We start from the raw sequence: 27,071 nt of genomic DNA, 5'->3' as shown, positions 1-27,071 counted from the left end.
ATGAGTTTGTCTGGCTAGTGCTCGCTCCCTTTGATAACGTGCTCGTCCGCACAAAACGCGTCAGATGGAGCCTAGCCGGTGACGTCACGCCATTCCGTACCTCGTGGAGGCCGGCGGCCATCTTTGACTCTGGGATACCCTGTGAGTGACCTGTTTTTATTCTGCAATAAAGGCTTTTTGGAACGTACTACACTATTAGTGTTTTTTGGGGTGGGCTTTATGGTCAAGCCCCCCCCCCCTCTCTTAAGGTGGATATCTCATATGAGTGCCGTGGGTGAGGAATCTGGATCAGTGTTATTAAGTGTCTCTGGATGTCTGGAATCCCCCTGCTGGCCAAGGAAAGGTGTATCCCCATCAGAGTGACAGCTTGCCAGATGATCCACACAGGTTCAGCTTTCTAGGACCAGGAGTGGTCTAACAACTCAAATGCGCATATTATGCGCTTTCTGGTGAGTGCATAATATTAGACACCTTTCAGCACGGAGTCAACCACCTTTGCACGGTTTACTGGGACTATTGTATCATGTTATGAGGACACTTTTCAATCACCATTAAGCACTAGTAGCCCATCACTTATTACCCTATATGTTAATTTATATTAACCATTTGTAGCGCTGCATGTGTTATTATTATTTTAGTGTGAAGGTTTGGGGTTTGTGCCTTTCATGCTAGCTGCTTGTTATCCATCTCCAAGCGCTCGTTAATTATTCTTTTCGCTGTTTTGACAGCTCACACAGTATTTCTCAATGGCTGCAAGAATGCAGCCAGAGAGAAGGAGAAATGATTGCTTTTACAGCCTTTATGGGTGTAAAAAAAAAAACCAAAATCTTCATCACCCCCTATAAGTAGTACAGTGTCACTATGGTGACACTGTACTGCTAGGGTGACAGTATGTTAAAACAACAAAAAAAACAAAAAAACCCCATAAATAATTAAAATTAAAAACAAAATTTTTAAATTATAATTTTTGGTTATAAACTAATTTGGGTTATTTTGTTTTACTAAAGCTGTTATAAGAAAAACACTTTTTTTCAAAATTTTTGGACATTTTCATTTATACAGCAAAAAAAATAAAAATCCCAGTGGTGAAAAAATACCACCAAAATAAAGTTTTATCTGTCTCACAAAAAATGCTAAAAAATTCATATAGGTACAGTGTTGCATGACCGCGCAATTGTCATTCAAAGTGTGATAGCACTGAAAGCTGAAAATTGGCCTGGACAGGAAGGGGGTAAAAGTGCCTGGACTTGAAGTGGTTAAAATGCAAAATGCATCAAAAATATGTCAAAAACACAGCAAAAACACTCTACGTGCTTTGCCGCAACTTCTCCATTGAATTCTATAGAACCAAAAACACAACTTTTTGCATTTAAAAAAGTCCCTTACCATTTCCAAAAAACGCTCCAACTGAAAACATGTAGATGGAAATGTGTCCAATAGGAAAGCATGTTAAATGGACTGTAGTTCATTTCTGAAAAATGTTTAGGCATGAAGCTAGACAAAGACTCTTCTGCAGCATCCAGAAGGCCACAGAAATCATGGCAACTTCTATTAGGACCAGCTGACTTGGTGCTGTAATTCAGGCAACAAGCATTGTTACCATATCTTGGGCCACCACCCTCTAAGAAGGAGTACTGTGCAGAGACAGGACACGCATGGACAGAACATCACCTCAGGAAAAGCAGAACTTTGGAAGAGGCTCACAGAACAGGGAAAGGTTCTGGTAAAAATGTCAGAAGAGGCACACTGAGGTATAGGGTGGAACTGAAGATGTAATATTCATTATAAGCAACTGAATATAAGGACAAAGATAGATTGTTTATTTTGAAAAATAGCTGGGCAGACACAGGTAAGGCAAAGAGTCATAGTCCTGTGCTTGCCCTGGTCCACGAAGGTATGAAACAATTGAATGTTTTCAGCCAACGGTTGCTGGTAATTATAGGAATTTAGGCTAACTTTTAGGCCTTTTTCACCCTCCAGCACATAGAGGAGGTATTCTTCAATACTGAAATCCATTGTAGATTAGAGGAAGAAAAGCAAAAGGAAAAAATAAAGTTAAAGCAACAGAGAAACACCAAAAAGGTACAAAAAAATCAAAATGAACAGAAAACCAACTGTTGCTTAAAGTGGTTGTTTTTTTGTAATAAAATAATAAACATGTCATACTTACCTGTTCTGTGCAATGATATTGCACAGATCAGCCCCAATACCCCTCTTCTTGGGTCCCCTGTCATCGCTCCTGGCTCCTTCTCTTCAGCACATGCCCCCATAGGAAACTACATTTCAGAAGCCTTTCAGTGAAGTTTTTTTTACTACAGTGTTCAATATGGGAGGAGAAGAAAAACCCTTATTTACAGTTACAATATGGGGTTACTTCTAGTGCATATCAGGATATTGCATCATCCATCACTGCATTAGCCTGTGCTCATAGATTTAGATATCTATCCAGCATATCTTCAGTGTAAATGGTCATTTGAAGCTATAGCTACAAGCATGCTGTTGTAGCACTACCCCTGTAGGAGCCGCTGAGCTTGATTGGGTCCCCTCTAAGCTTTGCACAGCCAGACAACATGCATTTTTTGGCATCTTGCACCCAGAGTCAGTAAGACAGTCCTTGGGCTGGTTTTTAGTTGTTTTTATTGAGGGGTTAGCAACTTGGATGAGGTCTAGCGGTATATGGGATGGCCAAGGAACTGCAAACGTGAGGACAAACTTCTCAGCAAACTGTGTACTGTGCAAAAATGTGGATCAGGAAAATAGCACTCTTTTTAAGGAGCACCTTGATGTACCTCCTCAGACTCCAGATGAATCCTTCCTCCTCACCCGGCTGCACTGAGAGCATCCCTGGGCAAGGAATTCCAAGAGCTGCCACTCAAGCAGTCCTGGATGAGAAATAGCTGGGTCTTGCACCTAACTGCCCTCTTCCTTTATCTAGCCCAGGGGGTGTAGAAGTACTCACACTGTCCTGTCCTGTTAGCTTGGTGGGTTGCAGCTGCCTTCATGCCTTACGCTGGGCTGACTCCTTTCCTGCTGACAGGATTGTCCCTCCTAGGAAACTTGGCACAGTGGAGAACCCTCTGTTCAGCAACCAGCCTGTATGTAGGCTCCCTTCCCTGAGCCCCCCTCCCAGCCTTCATTCTCCAGCACCTTCCTTCAGTCCACCATCCATCTGACTCACACTGCTGTACAGGCTCTGACACATTTAAGGGTTAACCTTAACCACCATTCCCGGTTTCTTGCCTAGGGATTGGCTAAGTTCCCCTAAACATGCAAATCTGGGCCTCTTCCCCTCCTCCATCCCTCTTCTAGAAAGTTCTCACAGTTTTTGGAAGAGTGGGAGTGCTCCAGAAGCCCTGACCTGTAGAGCCTTCCCGCCCATTCTGAGGTGATCTCACTTCTTCACTCCCAGGCTGACTCATCCCAGGCTGCTACCCAGCATCCAAATAACAAAAAATCCTATCACTAGAGGGTACTACATCATATTTTGTGAATTATTTTTTGTAAATAAAGTGCATTTTAAGTTTGTGTTAAGCTTTTTTTCTCAACTATAAACTGATAACACACATAATAACATGATGAAAATGATGAGTAATTGTTCATCTTGTTTCTCGTAGTTCTTTTCAACATGTATGACACGGATAATGATAGCATGATCACTCTGGATGAATACAGAAATGTACGTATGTGTTTTTCACTTCCAGCTTGGGAATTATTTCACTAGGCAGTTATACTATATAACATAATCCAAATGTACAGTATCGCACAGAAGTGAGTACACCCCTCACATTTTTGTAAATATTTTATTATATCTTTTCATGTGACAACACTGAAGAAATTATACTTTGCTACAATGTAAAGTAGTGAGTGTACTGCTTGTATAACAGTGTAAATCTGCTGTCCCCTCAAAATAACTCAACACACAGACATTAATGTCTAAACCGCTGGCAACAAAAGTGAGTACACTCCTAAGTGAAAATGTCCAAATTGGGCCCAATTAGCCATTTTCCCTCTCCGGTGTCATGTGACTCATTAGTGTTACAAGGTCTCAGGTGTGAATGGGGAGCAGGTGTGTTAAATTGGTTGTTATTGCTCTCATGCTCTCATACTGGTCACTGGAAGTTTAACATGGCACCTCATGGCAAAGAACACTCTGAGGATCTGAAAAAAAGAATTGTTGCTCTGATGGCCTAGGCTATAAGATTGCCAAGACCCTGAAATTGAGCTGCAGCACGGTGACCAAGACCATACAGCGGTTTAACAGGACAGGTTCCACTCAGAACAGGCCTTGCCATGATCAACCAAAGAAGTTGAGTGCACATGCTCAGCGTCATATCCAGAGGTTGTCTTTGGGAAATAAACGTATGAGTGTTGCCAGCATTGCTGCAGAGGTTGAAGGGGTTGGGGGTCAGCCTGTCAGTACTCAGACCATACGCCACACACTGTATCAAATTGGTCTGCATGGCTGTCATCCCAGAAGGAAGCCTCTTCTAAAGATGATGCACAAGAAAGCCCGCAAACAGTTTGCTGAAGACAATCAGATTAAGGACATGGATTACTGGGACCATGTCCTGTGGTTTCACGAAACCATGATAAACTTATTTGGTTCAGATGGTGTCAAGCGTGTGTGGTGGCAACCAGGTGAGGAGTACAAAGACAAAGTGTGTCTTGCCTACAGTCAAGCATGGTGGTGGGAGTGTCATGGTCTGGGGCTACATGAGTGCTGGCGGCACTGGGGAGCTACAGTTCATTGAAGGAACAATGAATGCCAACATGTACTGTGACATACTAAATCAGAGCATGATCCCCTCCCTTCGGAGACTGGGCCGCAGGGCAGTATTCCAACATGATAACGACCCCAAACACACCTCCAAGACAGCCACTGCCTTGCTAAAGAAGCTGAGGGTAAAGGTGATACCAGACCTCCAGACCTAAACCCTATTGACCATATTGAGCATCTGTGGGGCATCCTCAAACGGAAGGTGGAGGAGTGCAAGGTCTCTAACATCCACCAGCTTCGTGATGTCGTCATGGAGGAGTGGAAGAGGACTCCAGGGGCAACCTGTGAAGCTCTGGTGAATTCCATGCCCAAGAAGGTTAAGGTAGTGCTGGAAAATAATGATGGCCACACAAAATATTGACACTTTGGACCCAAATTGGACATTTTCACTTAGGGGTGTACTCATTTTTGTTGCCAGTGGTTTAGACATTAATGGCTGTGTGTTGAGTTATTTTGAGGGGACAGCAAATTTACACTGTTATACAAGCTGTACACTCACTACTTTACATTGTAGCAAAGTATAATTTCTTCAGTGTTGTCACATGAAAAGATATAAAATATTTACAAAAATGTGAGGGGTGAACTCACTTCTGTGAGATACTGTAGTTCCAGAAAATGTTATCAACCCTTTTGGTAGACATAAAAAAGCACAATGTTGTGGTTTACCATGGTCCAGACAGTAGTAGTTAGTTACATTTGACTGGACTTTTAGCAATGTTAAACACTGGATGCCTAGAAATGTTGCAGAGAATGCTTCACCACTCAAGTAGATTCCTCAGTCCAGATACATGCTGGAAAGATACCCCAGTATTTCTAACGTGTGGTGTCATGAAATGTGTCAAAGCTTGACTGGTGGTAATAAAAGATGTGAAAGGACTACAGCATGATGCCAGGAAGTTGTGGACATAATTTTAATGCATGAAAGTATAAATTGTCAAATCAATGGGGTAAAAATGGCATTGTACATGGTGTTGGGTGCCCCCAGCCCTGTGTAGGGATGATTGTTCCAGTCTGACATAGATGACTTCTTTTACACATCTTTGCAATGGTTAGCGCTTAACAGATCTGATCCATAAAGGAGAAAACCTTGGTTCTTATGAGTGACTCATGCATCAGTCATGAATATGCATTTTTGTTACACAGACACAGCATGATTCCTTCCAAATCCTATGGGACTTTAAATAGAGTAAGCTTAGATCATAAATGTGTGGGGCTGTCTGATTTAGAATTTACATATACATAGTAATCCTAGCTTCAGAAACTGAGCTAAAATGGCAATAGGATTATATTTAGAGATGTAAACAGCCCGGTCACAAAAAATTACAACAAAGTTTTTTTTTTTTAAACTATGCAGAGTATTTTTTGTTAACTTGATCTTTCTTTTTATATAGGTGGTAGAAGAATTACTATCAGGAAATCCTCATATTGAGAAGGAGACAGCAAGATCTATAGCAGATGGAGCAATGATGGAAGCAGCTAGTATGTGTGTTGGACAAATGGTAAAATATCACAGAACGGTGGTAATCTTGGAAGCAAATTTTATGTTTTCTTTTGAAGATTTATCAGGGCTCCAATGGTACTGACATCTCTGATACTAGCCATGGTATAAATTATGCTGTGATCATTGACAGGTATCTGCAATCTTCACCTAATATGCATACAATGTGGTGCGCTGTTTAGAGAAGCAGGTGGACTTTCTCTGTATCAGGTGATATTAGTAAATGTACTGTGAACTGCTGGAAGTTGAGCGGCTTCATTTTGTTTTATTTATTTTGGTATCACTGTATTAGTGTATTATTGACTGGTCTGGAGTCTTGCACATCCTTCAGTTGATGGAGTGATGGCGGGAGGCTTGTAGTGAAGTGGCTGGGATGATGTGCATGGGGAACTGTATACTTGCTCTAAAATGTCTCCTTCCCACAGTGATCACCAGACAAAAATGCTGTTTTGTTCTAAATATCAGCTTCAAAAGACAGACTGTGCCAACCCGCTCTTCATGTCCTTTCCATGAAATGAACGCACAACACACATTCACTGGCCACTTTATTAGGTACAAATTGCTAGTGACAAGAAAATATCCCCCAAACCATTACACCACCACCAGCTTGAACCATTGATACAAGGCAGGATGGATCCATGCTTTCATGTTGTTTACATCAAATTCTGACTCTACCATCTGAATGTTGCAACAACCAGTCTGCCCATTCTTCTCTGATTCTGATCTCTGACATCAACAAGGCATTTTCGTCCACACAACTGCCGCTTACTGGATATTTTCTCTTTTTCAGATCATTCTGTGTAAACCTTAGAGATGGTTGTGCGTGCAAATCCTAGAAGATAAGTTTTTGAAATACTCAGACCAGTCCATCTGGTACCAACAACCATGCCATGTCCAGAGTCACTTAAATCCCCTTTCCTCCCCATTCTGATGCTCGGTTTGAACTTCAGCAAGTCGTTTTCACTACGTCTAGATGCCTAAATGCATCTAGTTGCTGCCATGTGATTGGCTGATTAACAATTTGTGTTACCAACCAGTTGAACAGGTGTACCTAATAAACTGGCCAGTGAGTGTAACTCTGGCTACAAAAAGGTTAATGAGCACAGAGAGAAGCCTGCTACATTTTCCCATGAACAGTTTAAAAAATGGGCTTGTTTGGATCTGACTGAAGGGAATTTGAGGTTATTTTGGAAAGGATAAAAACATGTACAGTTTCCATCATTTCCCACATTCTACCTCCAGTCTTTCACACAAATTAGCAATGACAGCTTTCGCCAATTATACATTTGAATAGATGGGCAGATGGAGCTCAATGTGTCAGCCCTCTGCTTCTACGCCATCTCAACTGTTGAGATCAGTCCTTCTGTTTAACTCTTTTATTTCAATGTGTTTTTGATGGCAAACTTTCTACCACACCTGTGATTAAATGAACAAAACACTTACTTTGGCAGATGTATGAAATAGTAATTCCTACTTTTAAAGAACAGAAGTTGTTGCAAATGTAGCCAGAAGAAAAGAACTGTGTTGAATAGGGTAGACTAGAATGTTGTGATTAGCTTGAATATAAGTGATCACATTCCCTCTTGTTTAGTCAGCTTAACACCCTTTAGTAGGGATGCACTGATACCAGTATTGGTGCGTGCTGATACTGAGTATTTTCACAAGTACTAGTACTCGGAAAAATGCTCCCGATACACAGACCGATACTTTAGGGTGTGATTTGCATCAAAACAAAATGTATGGACACAAATTGCACCACAAAGAATAGCATGCGGTTTGAACAGGAATGTGATTGAATATGGTTTCCTGTGTGAACCCAGGCTTGTCATAGTTTGAGTTCACAGATGAGCGGTGCAGGAAACCTCCCTGCACCAATCCCATGCTGAGCGGAGAGTGGAAGAGAAGGACGTGTGAGGATATAGACACTGGTGTTGGCTATCAGGTGGAGGATGGAGTCAGATGCTCCAGGTTCTCAGCAGGAGAGGAGGGAAAGCTGCACAGATCTGTAATCCCTCCGACTTTCTCTCCTCTCCTTGCAGGGATGACAGCACGGGCTAGACGGCTTTTGATTGGTCAGCTGATGAATCAAAGTTGTGGCTATACAAAAGGGAACGTGATCACCTATATTCAAGCTACTCACTGTGACAGTGCTGACCAGTCAAAAGTCATCTAGCCTGTACTGTCATCCCTGCAAGGAGAGGAGTGGAAGGCACAGGGATTTTAAATCCTGTGGATTTCTCTCCACTCCTACATCTGAGAATTCGGAGCATCTACCTCCATCCTCCGATGGCCGATACCAAGGTATACATCCCCACACGCCCTTCTTTCCCACTCTCCGCTTAGCATGGGATCAGTACAGGGATGTTTTCCACACTGCTCCTGTGTGAACTCAGGCTATGGTTCATACATGGGGAAACCACATGCGATTTGGACAGGAATCAAACCGCATTCCTGTTCAAATCGCCTGCTATTCTTAGTGGTACAGTTTGCATCCATACGTTTTGTATAGACAAAAATCGCACCACAATGTATCGGTACTTGGTATCGGCGAGTACTTGACCGGAAGTAGCGGTACTCATACTCGCCAATAAAAAAATGGTATTGGTGCATCCCTACCGGTTATAGAACTGTATCAAAAGTGTGCCAGATATGATATAGCAAATATGTTAGTCACATTGCAATAAAGCAAATAGCAGCCTATGCTGATCTAATCCTAATTCATTTTTGCTTTAACAGGCACCTGATCAGATATATGAAGGAATAACTTTTGATGACTTTCTAACGGTAAAAATGTAAATTTTTCACTGCAAAGTGTAATTTTTGTCTTAAAAGAGCATAGAGCTATTACCTAGGGGGAAAGAGATATTATTTAGAACCTCTCTTCAGTTTTTATTTTAACTACTCGTGTTCTTTATGACAAACAAGACAAGAAGAAAGAAGCTCTGCAGCAGGGACACGGAATACAACTTTTTTTTTGTTGTTTTCTAGAGTGAAAAAAAGATATCCTTTTGCTATCTCTATTAGCTAGTTTCCACAAAGTCACTGGGACAGGAAGTGTGGGGAAATCTCCCCAACATGGATGCAGAGGGCACTAAAACCTAGTAGATCAGAATTCCACATTAAGGTAATTGAAGAAATATTAGCTGATTTGACAAGCATAGCATCCATCCCACCCAACCTCATCAAAAGTGCCAGCCTGTGCTGATGGTGCTCTTTCAAAGCTCCTTGAGTGGTGGGAATCCTGGGGATAGAAAGCTTTTGTGCAATCTCACCCAGAGGAACTGATCAAAAGGCCTTCTTAAAAACAACACGAATGCTTATACTTAGGAAATAATCTTTGTAAAACAGTTTACTTTACTTTCCCCATTTTGACATCAATCCACCTCTCCAGCTTTTCCAATCAGAGAGACCTTTGCATTCACTGAAATATGCAGTGTTCTCTGCTCTACAAATATTTTTATTGAGTTTTTCAAAGTTAAATAACAAAACGGTACAAAAGATAATACACAAACTAGTGCAATAACAAAAAATTGTAGAAAACAAGGGTGCAGCATTAGCACTGAAACATTATAAGTAGCCCAAGCAATCAGAAAACTATACAAAGTTCGTCACTAGCCAAGGGCGGGTCCAGAGAGTATGCAAATTCAATACCATTATGTCATATAATGCAGATCAGTATAACAAGTACTATATGGCTGTACACCCCGAGGGAAGAAAGAAGAGGGGAAAAAAAAGGGATGAAGAAGGGGGAAAGGGGGGGAGGACTTCAACTCCCAAGGCAAGGAGGCTGGAAACCAGAGAAGAAATGGAAGAGGCATAAGAAGGCCACCAGCCGATGAAGACAGCCTAAAGAGTGAAAAGAAAAGGGGGAGGAGAGAACCAGGAGAAGAAGTGGAAAGGGGACTCACTTGGGGAGAAAAGAGGAGAAGGAGGGAAAGTGTCCTATGTGGTTCAATTCATTGTGTTGTCCCAGAGCGGGCCTCGCTAATATTCATATCGATAGCAGGGAGTGGTCCATACCTAAATGGTCATTGAAGTTTATCCAAGGGTCCCAAACCTTCAGGAAGTTGGAGTGGGTGTCCATGAGAATGGATGTGAGCTTCTCGTGCACCATTATTTTCATAAGGCGCTGTTTAACCTCATCAAAATTAAGGAACAGTTGGCGCTAGGTCTTAGCTATGGTCTGACAATCTCCACTTCCTCTGAGCTTTGGTCAAGGACAGAATGGACATGTGCACCAAGGCTTCACAGGGTTATGTGTTAAGGTGACAGACAGAACCAATCTAATCAGATAGTAGACCTGGGTCCAAAATATTAAAGCTTTTGGGAAAGACCAGCAGGTATGGCACCCGTGCCAAGTGAGTGTCCTCCTGTGTTCACTAAGCAGCAGGGAAGCTGCTCACCATAGGATCTAGAAACTAGCAGCAATCACTGTAGTAACTATGCATGCTATGGTGATTTGCAGCTTCCAAGGAAATCAAATAGGCATGAAATATACATACTTATATAGGTCCAAGCCACATCTGCATTCAGCTTTTAAAACTGGATTTTTTCTACATACTTACCTGTAAAATCCATTTCTTATAGTACATCACAGGACACAGATCAGGCCATAATAATGACTATGTGGGTCATATACCACCTATAGGTAAATGGACACTGGTCGACCAATCAGAAAGGAAGTCTTCCCCTATACCGTATAACCCCTCTTACACAGGAAGTACTTCAGTTTTTGTAGCAAGCAATGACAGTCCCGTGATGTACTCCAAGAAATGGATTTTACAGCTAAACATGTAGAAAACAAAAGCGCTTTTTCTGGGCCCTTCTGGCAGCACAAACCAGGATTCCTGACCTATGCCACCAGCTCAAGTAAATCCTGACCACTTGAACTACAGTATGCAGCGCTCTTTCCCCTGCTTACTGTAGACTAGGAAAAAATAAAGGCAAGACACTGTCCTGATTTAAGTGAAAACCAAAAAAGCATTCTAGGCAGGAAGATGGGTGAGGATGCAACATCACCGTATCATGATGCCAAGAATGGCTTCCTGCCAAAGTGATAGTAATCAAAGAAGCCACCTTCCGAAACAAAGGATTAGATTTCTTTACTTGGTTCAAAAGGCAGCCCCTGCAAGAACAGCCAAAGTCACAAGGGCGGCCTGACAGATGGGACCATCCGTGTTACACATTGCACAAAGTTCCAATCAAGGAGTGAGAACCACAGTCTCTGGGAAAAAAATGGATAAAGACAAAATCTGACCTTAAATAGTACTCAAGGTAAATTTAATTTCCCGTCCCGATTGGAAAAAGGATTTAAAAAAAAAACCTTACAATTACCCACTTCCGTGGGTGGCACTTCTTGGCCTCCCACCAGGAAATTAAGATTTCCAGGTCCTGTAATGGAAGTTCCCTGATGCTGGCTTTCTAGCACTCACAAATGCATAAAAAATAGGACCCAAGACCCCCCCCAATCTTACCAGAACTGGGCTTAAAAAAACCAAGCCTTCAATCCTAGCAGTCGTATACAGGATACAATATTGGACCCAAGACAATAGGTCTTGGCAGACTGGAGTGCCCAAGCAGTGCCCCCTGCAAGATACACTATGCCGATGTATCAAGCCCTCCTGGGCTAGGCCAGGCTACCACTGTTATTAGTGTTACCTCCTCCTGGACTCTGCACAAAAGACATGGCAATAGTTGAATTGGTGGAAAGCATAGATTAGCCTTCATGCTGCTTCAGTGCAGCTCAAATGTAAGCTCCTGCAGATCAAATGCAAGCTACTCTGGAGCCTCAACTCCTTTAAGTGCACTGATACCCTTGCAGACGTGTATCAAAAATCAGTTGTACAAGCCCCCCCGGGGTTATGCAGGATAATGCAGTGTATAATCACGTCGTGTCTTGTCATGCAACTCCCCCCAAAGGAAATAATCACACACCATCATCCAGCCATAGACTGCTCTGTGTCTCTGCTTCCTCTCAGGAGCGTCACAAACCGCCAGCCACATGGGATTACAAAAACAAGCTAAAATGGCCGCCCATCTACTTCCTGCCTCTGCTACACAAGTGTAGGCTATAGCGAGCGGCCCCATGACGTCTAGTGGTTGGAGGAGAAGCTGCAGCCCAATACTCCTTTACAGACACACACAGCATGGCCTGGCTAGACCCAACAGTACACTGTCCCCAGTAGCCACCGGAAGAATGACCAAACAGGCAGATTTTTCAAAGAAATACTGCAAATGTAAACTTATCATTCCCGCCGCAGGAATCTGAATCATAACAGGAATCCAACCTTCACCCATCACGGCGAGCTTTGTCAGTCTCTTCAAGGATTCGGTCCCCATAATGTGGGGCCACTGCCTCAGACCTGTACAGCACCCTTCTGGAAAGTGCCTTGGTCAGTATTATACTGCACAGGATTCCATTATGCAGGGTCCAGCGATGTAAGGGTGCATTACAGTCAAAACTTTGAGGATTCTTCTCCTTATCCAGCAAGGCTTGGGTACCATCCATTTTGGCTAACGGCTTTCCAAATGGATCTGAGTAAAGTCCCTGAATCTACAATGGAACCATTGTGGACCTTCAGGTATGCTCCAAGAGCACATGCACCACTTAAGGGATCATCCACCTTACAGGTGAAAAAAATAGGTACTTTCTGTTCAGGAGGGGTTATATAGGGGAGGGCATCTCTCTGATTGGCTAGTGTCCATTCACCTATAGGTGGCATATAACCCACATAGTCATTATTATGGCCTGCTCTGTGTCCAGTGATGTACGATAAAGAAATAATTTTTTTCAGTGAAAACGCTGCTTTTTGACCTGACCTGGCATTGCAGGGTTCTGTGCTGGCAGTGCTGAGTAACAGCCGCACCCCTCATTCATATAGGCATTTTGCAGAGGAAGTGAGATAGCATGTCCATGTAAATGTGCTAACAAAAAGTACAATTTTAGGCACTAAAATAAATGCAATATATTTGGATTCAGTGGAATTGTACAAATAAAGCTGGAAGCTTGGTGTGCTTTTACTAGAATATAGTAATGATGCTACTGAACATTAAAGTGGTATTAAACTCAAAAGCAAACATTTAATATTTTGCAGCTTACCAGTTCTTGGATGTGCTTGCTGCATTAGTTTTCTTTTTAGGCTTTTTTCCTTTATTTTACCTGGTGATCAGGCCAGTAGGTCTGTTGTTTTTCAACAGAACAAGCCTGCAGATGTAGCAGTTACAGAGCTGAGCCAAACCATTTACCACTGACCGGGGTGCTTAAAATGATCAGCTATTATTTATGTAAAACTTTTATCCTGAAAAGAAAAAAACTGTTTACTCTAACTGCTTTTAAAGTATTTGCTGGAGTTTGGCTTCAATTTGTTAGTGTATCTAAATCTGCCTTGCCTCTAACACTCCCCACCCCCCAGATTAAAAATTCTGCTGTTCAGATGTACCCCTGTGCTCCTTTATCCTGAGTGGGGGCACTCTAATACAAAAAGGTGTGTAACTGGCCAGATCACCAGGTGAAAACAGAGGCGAAATAAGCCTGAAAAAAGAAAACGGATGCAGCCTCCACATCTACTGATCGGTATAGCTGCAATGTATTACATTTTTGGTTTTGGGTTTAATACCACTTTAAGTTAACATCCCAAAGACCCCTAAAGGGGAACTGAACTCTACAAGTTGTGACCAAAAAGAGGCAGGCAGATTTGTACCCTCAATACCGACCTACAATGCCTTGTTCTGCACTGTGTTCCTATGTTGGGCAGCCATCTTGGTAGAGACAGGGTTTTGCTTTTCCATGTCAGAGCCTTCAGCAGCATAGTAGTGACATAACCAAATCTATCTCCTGAGACTAGCAGTCCGAGGCAGCAGTGCCTTAGATCCTGCACTATGGATATACAGCTAATGATACGGTAGACACTGGAGTGCCTAGGCACGCTCATATACGATGAAGTGCACTGCTGTTTTTCAGAAGGAAATTAGGGGCATTTTAGGGTACTGTTTAGGTACAATTAACATTTCTGATTGTTGTTTTTTTTTTTGTTCAGTTGCACATTAAGTGGGGAGGTACAGTATGTTTGCTAAGAGCTTACTAACAGCTGAAATTCTTTAATATACCTGTAATGGCATGGTTAACTGGTGTCATTTTGTAGTGAGACCTGGCAACTGAAATAGATGCAAGCATCAGAAAATGTACCTCTGAATGGGACTGTAGGCAGTAGTCTTTATTCTATACAAGAAAGACCAAACTCGTTTTGATGCTAACTTGGCCGCAGCCGTTTTATTATTTGTTTAAATATCATTCTTTATAATAACTTTATTTTTTACATATTAGCTTACTAATAATTGTAAAACATTTTTACTTAAATTAATCTTACTCAAAAACCCCCCACTTTAGTCACTACGACTCAAGCTGTACTTGTTAACACTACACTTATCAACCATACTCACTAACCATACAACTTTTTTCAATTTACATACATACGTATTTTACCATCATCACATATGATACTTGCCAATAATAATTGGCCATGACGAAAAGGGGTGGGTGGGTGGGAGCACCACAGAGATGCCTCCCAGGTTTCTGAATTTTCCATTAACGGACCCTCTTTTTATATCCCTCTCCTCTCTCCAATTCTTCTTCCTATTGGTCACTTTTTCCTTCCAGGAATGTCCAGGTGTGGTTGGAGGGCTAAAAAACTCCCAATTCTAGAATCTTCCCCATTATTTAATATACCCCTGGGGGGGGGCTTAAAACTTCACAGGTGTAGTGGGGGGCTTAAAATCCTTTTTTCTAGAAGATTCCCAATTATACTGGTATATCGTGGGGGAACTTGAAACTTTAACGTTTTTTTCTCTTCCTTACACCAGTGGGGGACTAAAAAAAACCTTCTGACCATCTAGAATGTTCCCCCGCTGTATTTTTACAGTGGGGGTACTTGAAACCTTATTTCCCTGCCACAGTCCTATAACAAAAGGGGGGGCCCTATTTATTCCCCCTTTCTTTTCCTATTCATGTTGTTGTATAGCGGCACTCACACAGTGGTATAGCCTGATAACTGCTGTAACACTTTTACTAAATTCATGTTGTCATTAAGCCCAAGTATAAGTGACATCATCCATAAATATATGATGTACATTGCTGTATTTAAAGGTTAAGACGTTTGTTCAGCGGGTAGACGTTTGTGCAAAATAAAAAAAGCAGCATGGAATTTTATCATCTGGTGATATTGTTATGAGCAGTCATTATCTCTGTCTCATATCTGTTTAAAGTAATATGGGTGGTGGAATCAAGGGTTGGGCTGCTCACATTTACATATTCATATTCCTTAGTTATCAACTACAGGGACACTGTGCAATATTCATTTATGATATAAGCTGAAATCCAATTAGAAATCTAAAGATGCACTACCTTTTCTCACATTAATGAACCACTTCCCAACCACATTACAGCTGACATACACCTACAGCACGGCTCTTCAGTTCTGGGAGGGTGTGCATCAGGAACGCTCTTGACCACTGTGTGCCTTGGACACAGTGGATCACAGATCAAAAATTTCAAAGAAATCAAAAATTTCATTTGGGTACAGTGTTGAATGACTGAGTAATTGCCATTCAAAATGTGAGAGTGCTGAAATCTGAAAATTGGCCTGGGCAGGAAAGGGGTGAATGTGTCTGGTATTAAAGTGGTACATGACCAATCACAGCCACCCTTTACCTTGTGATAAGCTGTGTCCAAGTTATCAGCTCTCCGTCCTTTACACAGAGACTATGTGGGAGGGAAGGAGAGCCAGTTCTGTAAGGGGCACAGGGAGTGCAATATTTTACACTGATACACAGTGCCCTGGTCATCAGTGCAGCCCCCATCAGTGCAGCCTCATTATTATTAGCCCCTTGGCGCGGCACCCCCCGGTCCTTTAAGGGTTCCAGAAGCCAGGAGGCGGGGCAGGGTTTTAGGGTCATGTGACCTCCGTGATTCGCAGTCACACGATCGGGAAAGGTCCTGATCAAAAGAGATCGGTACCTTTCCGTGATTACTGAACGTGTGTGCTGGGAGCGCGCAGGGCGCGCACTCTCAGCACATATGTGTTTTTTTAAAAAAAAAACGCAAATGTGCGACCGCTCGGCATCTAGGCCCAGACGCGGGAGGCCGCACATTTGCATTCACCCCGGCGCCAAGAGGTTAATATACAGGATTTATATAGCGGCAACAGCTTGCTCAGTGCTTTACAAAATGAAGGTAGACATTACAGTTACAATATAATTTGATACAAGAGGAAACAGAGGCCACTTCATCAGTGCCCATCAGTGCAGCCTCCTCAGCGCACATCAGTGAAGAACAAAAATTACTTATTGGCAAAATTTTACGACAGAAACTAAGAAACACTTTTTTGTTTTGCCAAAATTTTTAGTCATTTTTAATTTATTTAGCAATAAAATAGGAAAAAAACGAGTGGTGATTAAAGTGTTACTAAACCCACAACAGTAAAATCAGTCTGTATTTGCAGTAAAGCATGCTTGTTATACTCACTGTGGAACCTAAGGGGTTAATCCTCCGCATTGTGTAAAAGGATGTTTGATCCTTTCCTGTACTAAGAATATGGAGGCTTTCATTGCTGACAACAATGGTTTTGGTCATAAACATACAATCTTTGTTTTTACAAATAATTAATGCTGGGTGCATCCATGACAAAGGAATCCCAGAGCACACAGAAGCTGTTCCCTATCAGACATTCTGATTCATATTAGTATTGAAGGAGAATGGGGATCAGTCAGCACTCAGACTCATTCACTTTTGTGTGTAAATTTCAGCTTGAGGAGAGAAAAAAAATTACAGTTGGAACTTTTCTTATGAACAGCTCAACTCTTGTTTAAAAACATTGCTCCATGATATACCACATCTTTTTACATTTCTTCAGTCCTGATCTCCTGCAACAATAACATCACAATTGATAACAATGACATAGTTGTCATAACCTAGGTTATGTAAATATATATTGATAAGGTAAAAAGCAATAATTTAGGTTTTTTTGTAAATGTCTTTTCTTTTTTTTTTGTAGATTTGGCAGGGCATTGACATTGAAACGAAAATGCACGTCAGATTCCTGAATATGGACACTATTCCATCCTGCCATTGAAGCTTCTAACACACTGAAATAAGACATTGCTAGTGATTTAACAGGTTACATGAAGAGCTTCCATACAGCTAGTGACCCATTTATCCAGGGGTGATGGCAGAGGAGATCTAAATGTGCAAGAGAAACTCAGCAAATGGATCTCGCCGTGAGGATTACAAATAAATTCCTCTGATTTATAGAAAATAGCCACTTTGACCACGATGCTACTTCACCCGGATACATGGCCCTGATAAAAGAGGCATCTTGTGGAAATGTACTGAAGGCAATGAAATAGAAACAAGCAATTCTTTAGCTAACTGAACTGTCATTCTACTATGCAATTATATTTCATACAATTCTAAGGAATACAATATATGGGATATGGTAATGAAGCTATATTAGCTCAGAGACTCTTGTATTGGTGATTTTGCTATAATAATGAAATAAAGGGGTTTAATGATTTATTTGCTAGATTTTGTTTATTAATATATAATACAAACTATCCATTGCAGCATTAGATTTGGTGATATATGAATGCATTGGCTACAAGAGCTAAAAGGGAGGTATGTATACTGCACAAATAATCTCCATCCTCAGACATCAGTCTAAGGCCCCTTTCACACGGGTGTTCCGTATGTCCGTTTTTTATCTGTCCATTTACGGATGAAAAACGGACACCCATGTATTTCTATGGACTTGTGGATGTAAACAGATGATCATCTGTTTACATCTGTTAATGTCCACATGCGTTAACATCCGTTTCTTTGAACAGAAGAAAACCCTATTTTTCTTCCGTTAAAAAAAAATGGAACAGATGAAAAGCGGATGTAAATGGACAAAAATGGATGTAAACAAATGAAAACGGATGTTATATGATAAAAAAAAACAATGTAAACCGATAAAAAACTGACATAAACTGCTGAAAAACTTGTGTGAACTGATGAAAAACTGATGTGAACTGATCCGTTTTTTCTTGGAAAAAAACGTGACTGAACTGATGAAAAAAACAGAACACCCATGTGAAAGGGACCTTATCCTTTCTGCCCTTTTTTTTTAAATTAGAGTCTTCTGGACTGCAATTACTGCAGAGGACAGTGTTGGATTTGAAGTATATGTGAAACCTTACCAAAACAAACATTCAGTTTAACCACTTGCCCTCCAGAGGTTTTACCCCCCTTCCTGACCAGGCCATTTTTTGCATTACGGCGCTGCGTTACTTTAAAGAAAATTAAATTTACATCCTTTTGTCCAATGAATTGTGCTTTCTTTCGGTGGTATTTGATCGCCAGTCCAGTAAAAAATATTTAAACATCCAATTTCATCATGAATTTATGCCAAAATGTATTCTGCTACATGTCTTTGCTAAAAAATCCCAATGCATGTAAATTAATTGGTTTGCGTGAAAGCTATAGTGTTTACAAATGGCGGTATATACACTGGAATTTTTTTTTACATTTTTACTAATCATGGCGGTGATCGGCGACTTATAGTGGGACTGCAGCAGACATTTTGACACTGGGGGGAACTGACTTGGTTTCACTGATCAGTGCTAAAAAAAAAGCAGACACTACTAATGGCACTGGGCAGGAAGGTGTTAACATGAGGGTTGATCAAAGGGTTAACTGTGTGCTGGGTGTGTTTTACAAGGGGGCGGTGTGTGTGTGATTCACTGTAATCATACTGTGTGTGTTCCCGAGCTGACAGGGAGGAGGACTGTTAGTAAACAAAACAGTCCTCCTCCCTGTGGGAGATCCTCGGAAATCACCAGGCACCGGCGAATAATTACCGGCTGGAGCTGTGGCTGCGAATGGCGGCGTGGGTAGGACACGCTCCCTCTACCCAAAAATGCGAAACTACATATATATACGTGATTTTGCACACCGCTGCCACCATGCAGCAGTATTTCTGCTATAGGGCGGTCAGCAAGCTGTTAAAATTGAAATACAAGGCCAAACACGTGTGTGTGTGTGTGTGTGTGTGTATGTATGTATGTATGTATGTGTATATATATATATATATATATATATATATATATATATATATATATATATATATATATACACTGCTCGAAAAAAATGAAAGGAACAGTTTTTAATCAGAGTATAGCATGAAGTCAATTAAACTCCTGGGATATTGATCTGGTCAGTTAAGTAGCAGAAGGGGTTGTCAATCCATTTCAGCTGCTGTGGTTTTAATGGAATTACCAACACGTACACTAGATGGGCAACAATGAGATGACCCCAAAACAAAAATGGTTTTACAGGTGGAGGCCACTGACATTTTTTTCTTTACTCATCTTTTCTGACTGTTTTTCACTAGTTTTGCATTTGGCTAGGGTCAGTGTCACTACTGGTAGCATGAGGCGATACCTTGACCCTACAGAGGTTGCACAGGCAGTCCAACTCCTCCAGGATGGCACATCAATACGTGCCATTGCCAGAAGCTTTGCTGTGTCTCCCAGCACAGTTTTAAGAGCATGGGGAAGATTCCAGGAGACAGGCAGTTACTCTAGGAGAGCTGGATAGGGCCGCAGAAGGTCCTTAACCCATCAGTGGGCTTGGTATTTGCTCCTTTGTACAAGGAGGGACAGGATGAGCACTGCCAGAGCCCTACAAAATTACCTCCAGCAGGCCACTGGTGTGAATGTCTCTGAGTCCTCAGCCTGTTTCTGATTGTTTGGTCAATGTCCTCTAGTGGGCCCTGTGCACACTGCCTAGTACCATAGAGCTCATTTGGCATTTGCCAATGAACACCAAAATTGGCAGGTGCACCACTGGCGCCCTGGGCTTTTCACAGATGAGAGCAGGTTCACCCTGAGCACATGAGACAGATGTCAAAGGGTCTGGAGAAGCCGTGGAGAATGTTATACTGCCTATAACAATGATCAGCATGACCGTTTTGGTGGTGGGTCAGTGATGGTCTGGGGAGGCATACCCATGGAGGGAGGCACGGACCTCTACATGCCAGACAATGGTACCCTGACTGCCATTAGGTATCGGGATGAAATCCTTGGACCCATTGTCAGACCCTACGCTGGTGCAGCGGGTCCTGGGTTCTTCCTGGTGCACGACCATGCCTGGCCTCATGTGGTGAGAGTATGCAGGCAGTTCCTGGAGGATGAAGGAATAGATACCATTGAATGGCCCCCATGCTCAACTGATCTAAATCCAATAGAACACCTCTGGGATATCATGTTTCAGTACATCCGACGCCACCAGGTTGCACCTCAGACTTTCCAGGAGTTAATTGATGCCCTGGTCCAGATCTGGGAGGAAAAATGCCAGGACACCATCCATCGTCTCAGTAGGAGCATGCCCTGACGTTGTCAGGAATGCATACAAGCACATGGCGGCCAAGGAGCATACAAAAAAAAGAAAATGATCTCACTGGGGTGAATGTGCTTCACTGTCTATCATGGTCAGTTTGAAATAGGAAAGCAGGGAGACTGTCAGAATCACCAGGTATTTCACACAAAGGAACCAAGAACAATTTACTGTCCTTCAGATTTTAGGGGGGCCAGTGGAAGTAGAAAACGCCCAGGTGTCAGTAGGAGAAAACAATACCCCATCATTGGTTTTAGTTGGAGGAATAGTGCCCTGTTGTTGGTAGCTGTGGGAATAATAGTTCCTCATTGTTAATATCAGTGGGGGGGAATAGTAGCCCATTATTGGTGTCAGTGGATGGAATAGTGCCTCAAGTGCTAGATAAAGGCAAGCAAAGGGTCACATCTGGGCCCCAGACTGCAGTATGCAAACTACTTCTCTTATCAAAGAAAGTGGATGGCGGAGAATTTATTGTTCCACACAACAGCATCATGTCTGCTGTATTTATAGGACATCATTATCTTTTCTATAAACTATATCTGATAAATGAAATGTATATATTTTGTTTTGTGGGTAAAGTTCTTCCTCAAAGCTTTTCTTTCTTATGTCAGCAATAATATAGCAAGGTTTGCTTGTTTTACGGGCTATGCTTCCTGATTTTAAAGTAAGAGAGATGAATTGGAATCACTACTTCTGATAAAAAGAGCATTAACTTCCTTTATAAAAGTTACTTAGGCTTAACCCCATCCAGACTAGAGATCAGATTTAGGAGTTGCTAAGAGGAGAGGAGAAAAAAAACATAAAGGCTGTTGCTGTAACAAATCTGCAAAAACATAACTTAGGCACACTGAAGCAGCCTGCTACTTTTTCTATTTCACTGTAGAAAATGATAGATGAACACATGAACACACAATATCACTGCACTCAGTGGTGTGTTTAGGTTTTGTGCTGCCCTAGGCAACACTAAAATCTGGTGCCCCCCCCTGTATGTCTGTATATAGTATAATGCAGTGATGCTGGTTCCATCCCTCTCTTCCTCCCTATTATATAACCTGCCAGTGGTGCTGATGCTGCTCTACACCTCCTCCTTCCCCTGATGGGCAGTGCTATCAGTCGGGATGGAGAACCCAGTTCGGGCAGTGCTCCACCTGCAGAAACTGACCAGCATTGTGCAGAACCAGCAGAGCCTTGTCCACACCCAGGAGCAGCGGATCGATCCTCAGTCTCCTGTCAGCTGCCACATGTGTCCCTTCTTCTGGGGGGCAACGCTGCCCCCCTGCAAAATGCTGCCCAAGGCAAATGCCTTGCTTGCCTCGCGGTATATACGCCCCTGACTGCACTCAGTATTTATTTGGCACATTTACCAATGGCGACCACAGTACCTACAAATGTGGACACAGAAAAAGAGTCCTAATCACTAATGGGCATTTGTAATGAACTGGGCATTTGTAATGAACCGAAATTTCACTTGTGAACTCATACAAAAGCGAAGCCTTACTACTTTGTGATTGCATGATTTTTGTTTATATACATATAGCCGCTCTTCCTGTTGGTATAGAAGCGGCAGCCTGGAAAACCATTTCAACACTTGCCTGAATTTAGGCCTGATAAAAACAGTGCTGTCAGGATTAAATGAAAAAAAAAAGGAAAGCTTTGTTAATTGGGAGGTTTACCCTCATCCAACATCCTGCACAGTATTCTATAAACACTAAGCTTGGGCAAGAGACAGGACAGCCAGCATGGAGGCCTCACAGAGAGCTAACACTGTTCCTCTGACAGGGAGAGAATACAGCTAAATAACAGCACACATACTGTATATTTCTCCATTATATGTTGTGCTCCTAAATAACAAAAAAAATGTTTTGATTCCCCTTAAACAATATATAAATATATAACCAATTTAGAAAATTATTAAATCATCAAATCAATTTAATATAATTAATAGTCCCATCAATAAAAATAAAAGTCCAATAATAGTGACTTGGTGATTATTGCTCTTCAATTTGTGACTTTTTGTAAATCCTCCAGTTAGTGAAGATGTATGCTCCCCTCCTTTGTTGCCTACAATTAGGCTATACACACTTGTGGTTCACCTTCCTTGGAACCTGCCAGAATTAGCTCTTTATGGGTAGATTGAAGGGTCCTTCCCTTTGGATTAATGCAGATATCCTCTATGGGTTAACTATCCCTGCAGGGATTCATCCCTCCTTCAGCTGTGATAAACCACCTATTTATCCTCTTTAGACGTTTCTCCGCATGTAAAAGGAAAGTAATGACATAGTGCTTTATCCTTTAAAACATTTTTATTCCCACCATCCGGGTAATGCACTCACCTTTAAAATTATCAAAAATTGCGCTCATATATCATATTCCATAAAAGTTTATTTAGAAGTGACAACATGTTACAGGAAAATATAAAGAAATGCACACATAGCATCAATCAGGTCATAGACACAGCTTAAACCAAAATACAGGAAGAAACAACATGGTAGAGTGCGACACTGTGGACAACATAAGCATGTCAAGTTACGGCAGAGATAGGCCTGTAGTACTCAAGTTTCACAAATATACAATATAGAAGGTAATAACAGCTTACTTCCACCAATTGATTATTGGCGTACTGGCCTATGCATGGAGGAAATGAACCTTCGGAGCCTAAACCAAAAGCAGTACGCTATCATGAGGCTAAGTGAGCATCGCAGTATAAGAGAAGATGTCGTGAGTACCATTGACTATCCTAGAGGAGGTAAGCTAACCATATACCAAGCAAGACAAGAAAAGGAAAAGAATGGGAGTCATAGTAGAGAGAGAGGAGAGAAAGAGGAAAAAAAAAAAAAAGGGGGAAAGAGGGGGGGGGGGAGTAGGGGGAGAGGGAGAAGGGGGGATAAGAGGCAAAAAAAGGAAGCAAGGGAAGCGAAAGGTCCGGGCTGCAAAGTTTGTGTCAACATTGCTATTGGAAATCCTAAATGAGAGTATCAAGAACTTAAACACTTACCAAAGCTAAGCAGGCAAATATAAATTACCGGAAAGGAGGTCATAACCATGCAGATTATGAAAGAACCAAGAGGTAGGGCTGAGCTCAATCAGGTATCCCGACCCATGAGAGATCCGAATTCAGGGGTAGTTACAAAGTGGGTCCAGCAGGCCCAAACATGTGAGTATTTAGTTGGCATATCAAGTGCAGTCGCAATCAGTTCCTCCATTTCCGCCACTTTGCCTACTCGATTGAGCCAATCGCGTATAGTTGGGGGGTGAGTGGAGCCCCATAGCACAGGAAGACAGAGTCTGGCTGCGTTGATCATATGCATAGCTAGGGACTTGAAATATTGACTCCTAGGAATGGGGGTATGATGAAGCAATAGCTGAGCAGGAGAGAAAACTATGGGCAGAGTGGTCACTGAAGTCACCAACCGGTGGACCTCCTGCCAGAATGGTTGAATAAGTGGACAGGACCACCAAATATGTAAGAGAGAGCCATCAGGTGTCCCACATCTCCAGCACACGTCAGGGACAGATGAGTTAAACTGATGAAGTCTGGAGGGAGTACGATACCATCTAGTGGCCAATTTGTAGCCATTTTCCTGCGTCGAAACATTACCCGAGCAGGTGTGGGAGTACATAAATATGCGGTCCCAATCTGACTCCGATAAACCCGTCTTTAGGTCTCTGTTCCACGCACGGCAAGAGGGGAAAGAATTGCAAGTCCTGCTGTCCCCTAGGAGAGGATAAATCTCAGAGATCAAATGCGTCCGTGGTTCGGATTTAGAGCATAAGGATTCAAATGGAGTAACAGAGCGAGTCCAATTATGGCGGGATTTATGGAAAAGCAGGAAGTGTCTAATCTGAAGAAAGGCCCAGAGAGGGAATTCGCGGATATTCAAGCTAACCTTCAGCTCCTGTAATGATTTCACCTTGCCTGAGTGAAGCAAATGTTTTACTAGAATCTGATCGTGTGGCCAGTAATTTGATAAAAAATCCTTGTGCAACCTTGGGGGAAAATCTGGATTCAAGGGACTAGGAGAGTCCGAAACGGACGACGTTTTACAAGCCTTGCGGAAAACTTCTAACGTGGGACCTACAGTTGTGACCAAAATTATTCAACCCCCAATGCTGTAAAGGGGTTTAGGGACTATAGTGTACATTTGGAATTGTATTCAGAATCAAATCCTACAAGGACGTTGTAACTACCCAAATGCAACTAAAATGACATCAATTGTTTATGTAATACAGTAGTAAATGGTTCTTATGTGGTTTCTTCATTGCCACAATTATTCAACCCCTTAAAGACTACCACTCTGAAGAACAGAGGTTCATACAGGTGCTTTCCATCAGGTATTGAAAACACCTGTGGATGTCACCGAGCAGCAATCAAGCATAATAAGCACCAATTAGGCAGCTTTAAAATGACTGTGATACTCAGCTCCTTCTAGACATTTACTGGTGTGGTTACAAACATGGTGAAGGCAAGAGAATGGTCCAGGAAGACAAGAGAAGAGGTGATTTCTCTTCACAGGAAGGGCAATGGCTATAAGAAGATTGCAAAGATGTTAAACATACCAAGAGACACCTTAGGAAGCATCATTCGCAAATTCAAGGCAAAGGGCACTGTTGAAACGCTACCTGGTCGTGGCAGAAAGAAGATGCTGACTTCGACTGCTGTGCGCTACCTGAAGCGTAGAGTGGAGAGAAGTCCCCGTGTGACTGCTGAGGAACTGAGAAAAGATTTGTCAGATGTGGGAACAGAAGTTTCAGCCCAGACAATAAGACGCACACTGCGTAATGAAGGCCTCCGTGCCAGAACTCCCAGGCGTACCCCCTTGCTGTCTCCAAAGAATAAGAAGAGTCGACTGCAGTATGCCAAAAGCCATGTGGACAAACCACAAAAGTTGTGGGATAGTGTTCTGTGGACTGATGAAACAAAATTAGAACTGTTTGGGCCCATGGATCAACGCTATGTTTGGAGGAGGAAGAACAAGGCCTATGATGAAAAGAACACCTTGCCTACTGTGAAGCATGGTGGAGGGTCAATCATGCTTTGGGGCTGTTTTGCTTCTGCAGGTACAGGGAAGCTTCAGCGTGTGCAAGGTACCATGAATTCTCTTCAGTACCAGGAGATATTGGATGGAAACGTGATGCAGTCCGTCACACACCTGAGGCTTGGGAGACGTTGGACCTTTCAACAGGACAATGATCCCAAGCATACCTCCAAGTCCACTAGAGCATGGTTGCAGAGGAAAGGCTGGAACATTTTGGAGTGGCCATCGCAGTCACCAGACTTAAATCCGATTGAGAACCTCTGGTGGGACTTAAAGAAAGCAGTTGCAGTGCGCAAGCCTAAGAATGTGACTGAACTGGAGGCCTTTGCCCATGAAGAATGGGCGAAGATACCCGTAGATCGCTGCAAGACACTTGTGTCAAGCTATGCTTCACGTTTAAAAGCTGTTATAACTGTAAAAGGATGCTGTACTAAGTACTAAGATTGAATGTCACTTGGGGGTTGAATAAAACTGATAATGCTGTGAGCACAGAAAAGACATTTGTGGTTATTTCATTATAACTGTTATGTTATATTTGTCTGACCTACAAGTGCCTCTTTAATGTAAATGTAAGCAAGATGACTGAATGATCAAAAGCAATGTCAAACTGGCCAAAACACTCAATTTCAGTGGGGGTTGAATAATTTTGGTCACAACTGTATCAAAGGATGGGAGAGGAGAACTGGAGGTGTGTGTTTCGGCAATAGCCAAGGGATCGATGTTAGGGGAGTGGGCGAAAAAGCCTTCTCCAAAAGGACCCAGTCTTTGGAAGCAGAATGAATGTGCCAGTCGACTATGCGGGAAAGATGACACGCCCAGTAATAGCGGTGTAGGTCAGGGAGCCCAATGCCCCCGCTGAGTTTGGGACGAGTTAGCTGAGAAAACGAGACCCGCGGACGCTTGTGATTCCATAGAAATAAGGAACATAGTTTCTTACAAGAAGCAAAGAATGTCATTGGAAGTTGAATTGGCAAAGTTTGGAAGAGATAAAGGAGACGCGGAAGTATATTCATTTTAATAATTGCAGCCCTACCAAACCAAGAGAAGCAGGGGCGATGCCACTTGTTTAGGTCTTCCTGTATGACTTTGAAAACCGGTAAGAAATTTTTGTCATAAAGGTCGTCCAGATTACGGGTTAGTTGTATACCAAGATATGGAAGGGCATCCCTCACCCACTGAAATGGAAAATGAGACTCACAGAAGGAGACGAGATCAGTGGGAAGGGTTATGTTGAGGGCGAATGACTAGGAAAAATAAATTTTCAGGTTTGACAAAAAGCGGAAAAAAGCAAAGTCTTTCAGCAAACTCGGTAGGGTGGTGCGAGGGTCAGCC

The 27,071-nt window shown here is 42.2% G+C and overlaps 1 protein-coding gene across 4 annotated transcripts in view; it reads left to right on the top strand.

The window, feature by feature from the left end:
• The window catches only part of TESC (tescalcin), a 119,054-nt gene extending 101,210 nt beyond the window's left edge, over nt 1-17,844 (top strand). Inside the window, exons 5-8 of one of the 4 annotated variants that reach the window (XM_089677138.1) lie at nt 3,615-3,676; nt 6,169-6,256; nt 9,012-9,059; nt 17,324-17,844. In XM_089677138.1, coding sequence (XP_089533264.1) covers nt 3,615-3,676; nt 6,169-6,256; nt 9,012-9,019 — 158 coding nt within the window. In that variant the 3' untranslated portion in view covers nt 9,020-9,059; nt 17,324-17,844. Of the gene's footprint in view, nt 1-3,614; nt 3,677-6,168; nt 6,277-9,011; nt 9,068-17,323 lie in introns of all 4 variants that reach the window. The other 3 variants (XM_089677132.1, XM_089677125.1, XM_089677133.1) reach the window with 3 other exon arrangements.
• Nucleotides 17,845-27,071: the final 9,227 nt, after the last annotated feature.

The sequence above is a fragment of the Staurois parvus genome, unplaced genomic scaffold (genome assembly GCF_062004578.1).
Source record: "Staurois parvus isolate SC_StPar_1 unplaced genomic scaffold, SC_StPar_1.0 ptg000014l, whole genome shotgun sequence".
NCBI lineage: Eukaryota > Metazoa > Chordata > Amphibia > Anura > Ranidae > Staurois > Staurois parvus.
This window is presented reverse-complemented; position numbering and strand designations above follow the sequence as displayed.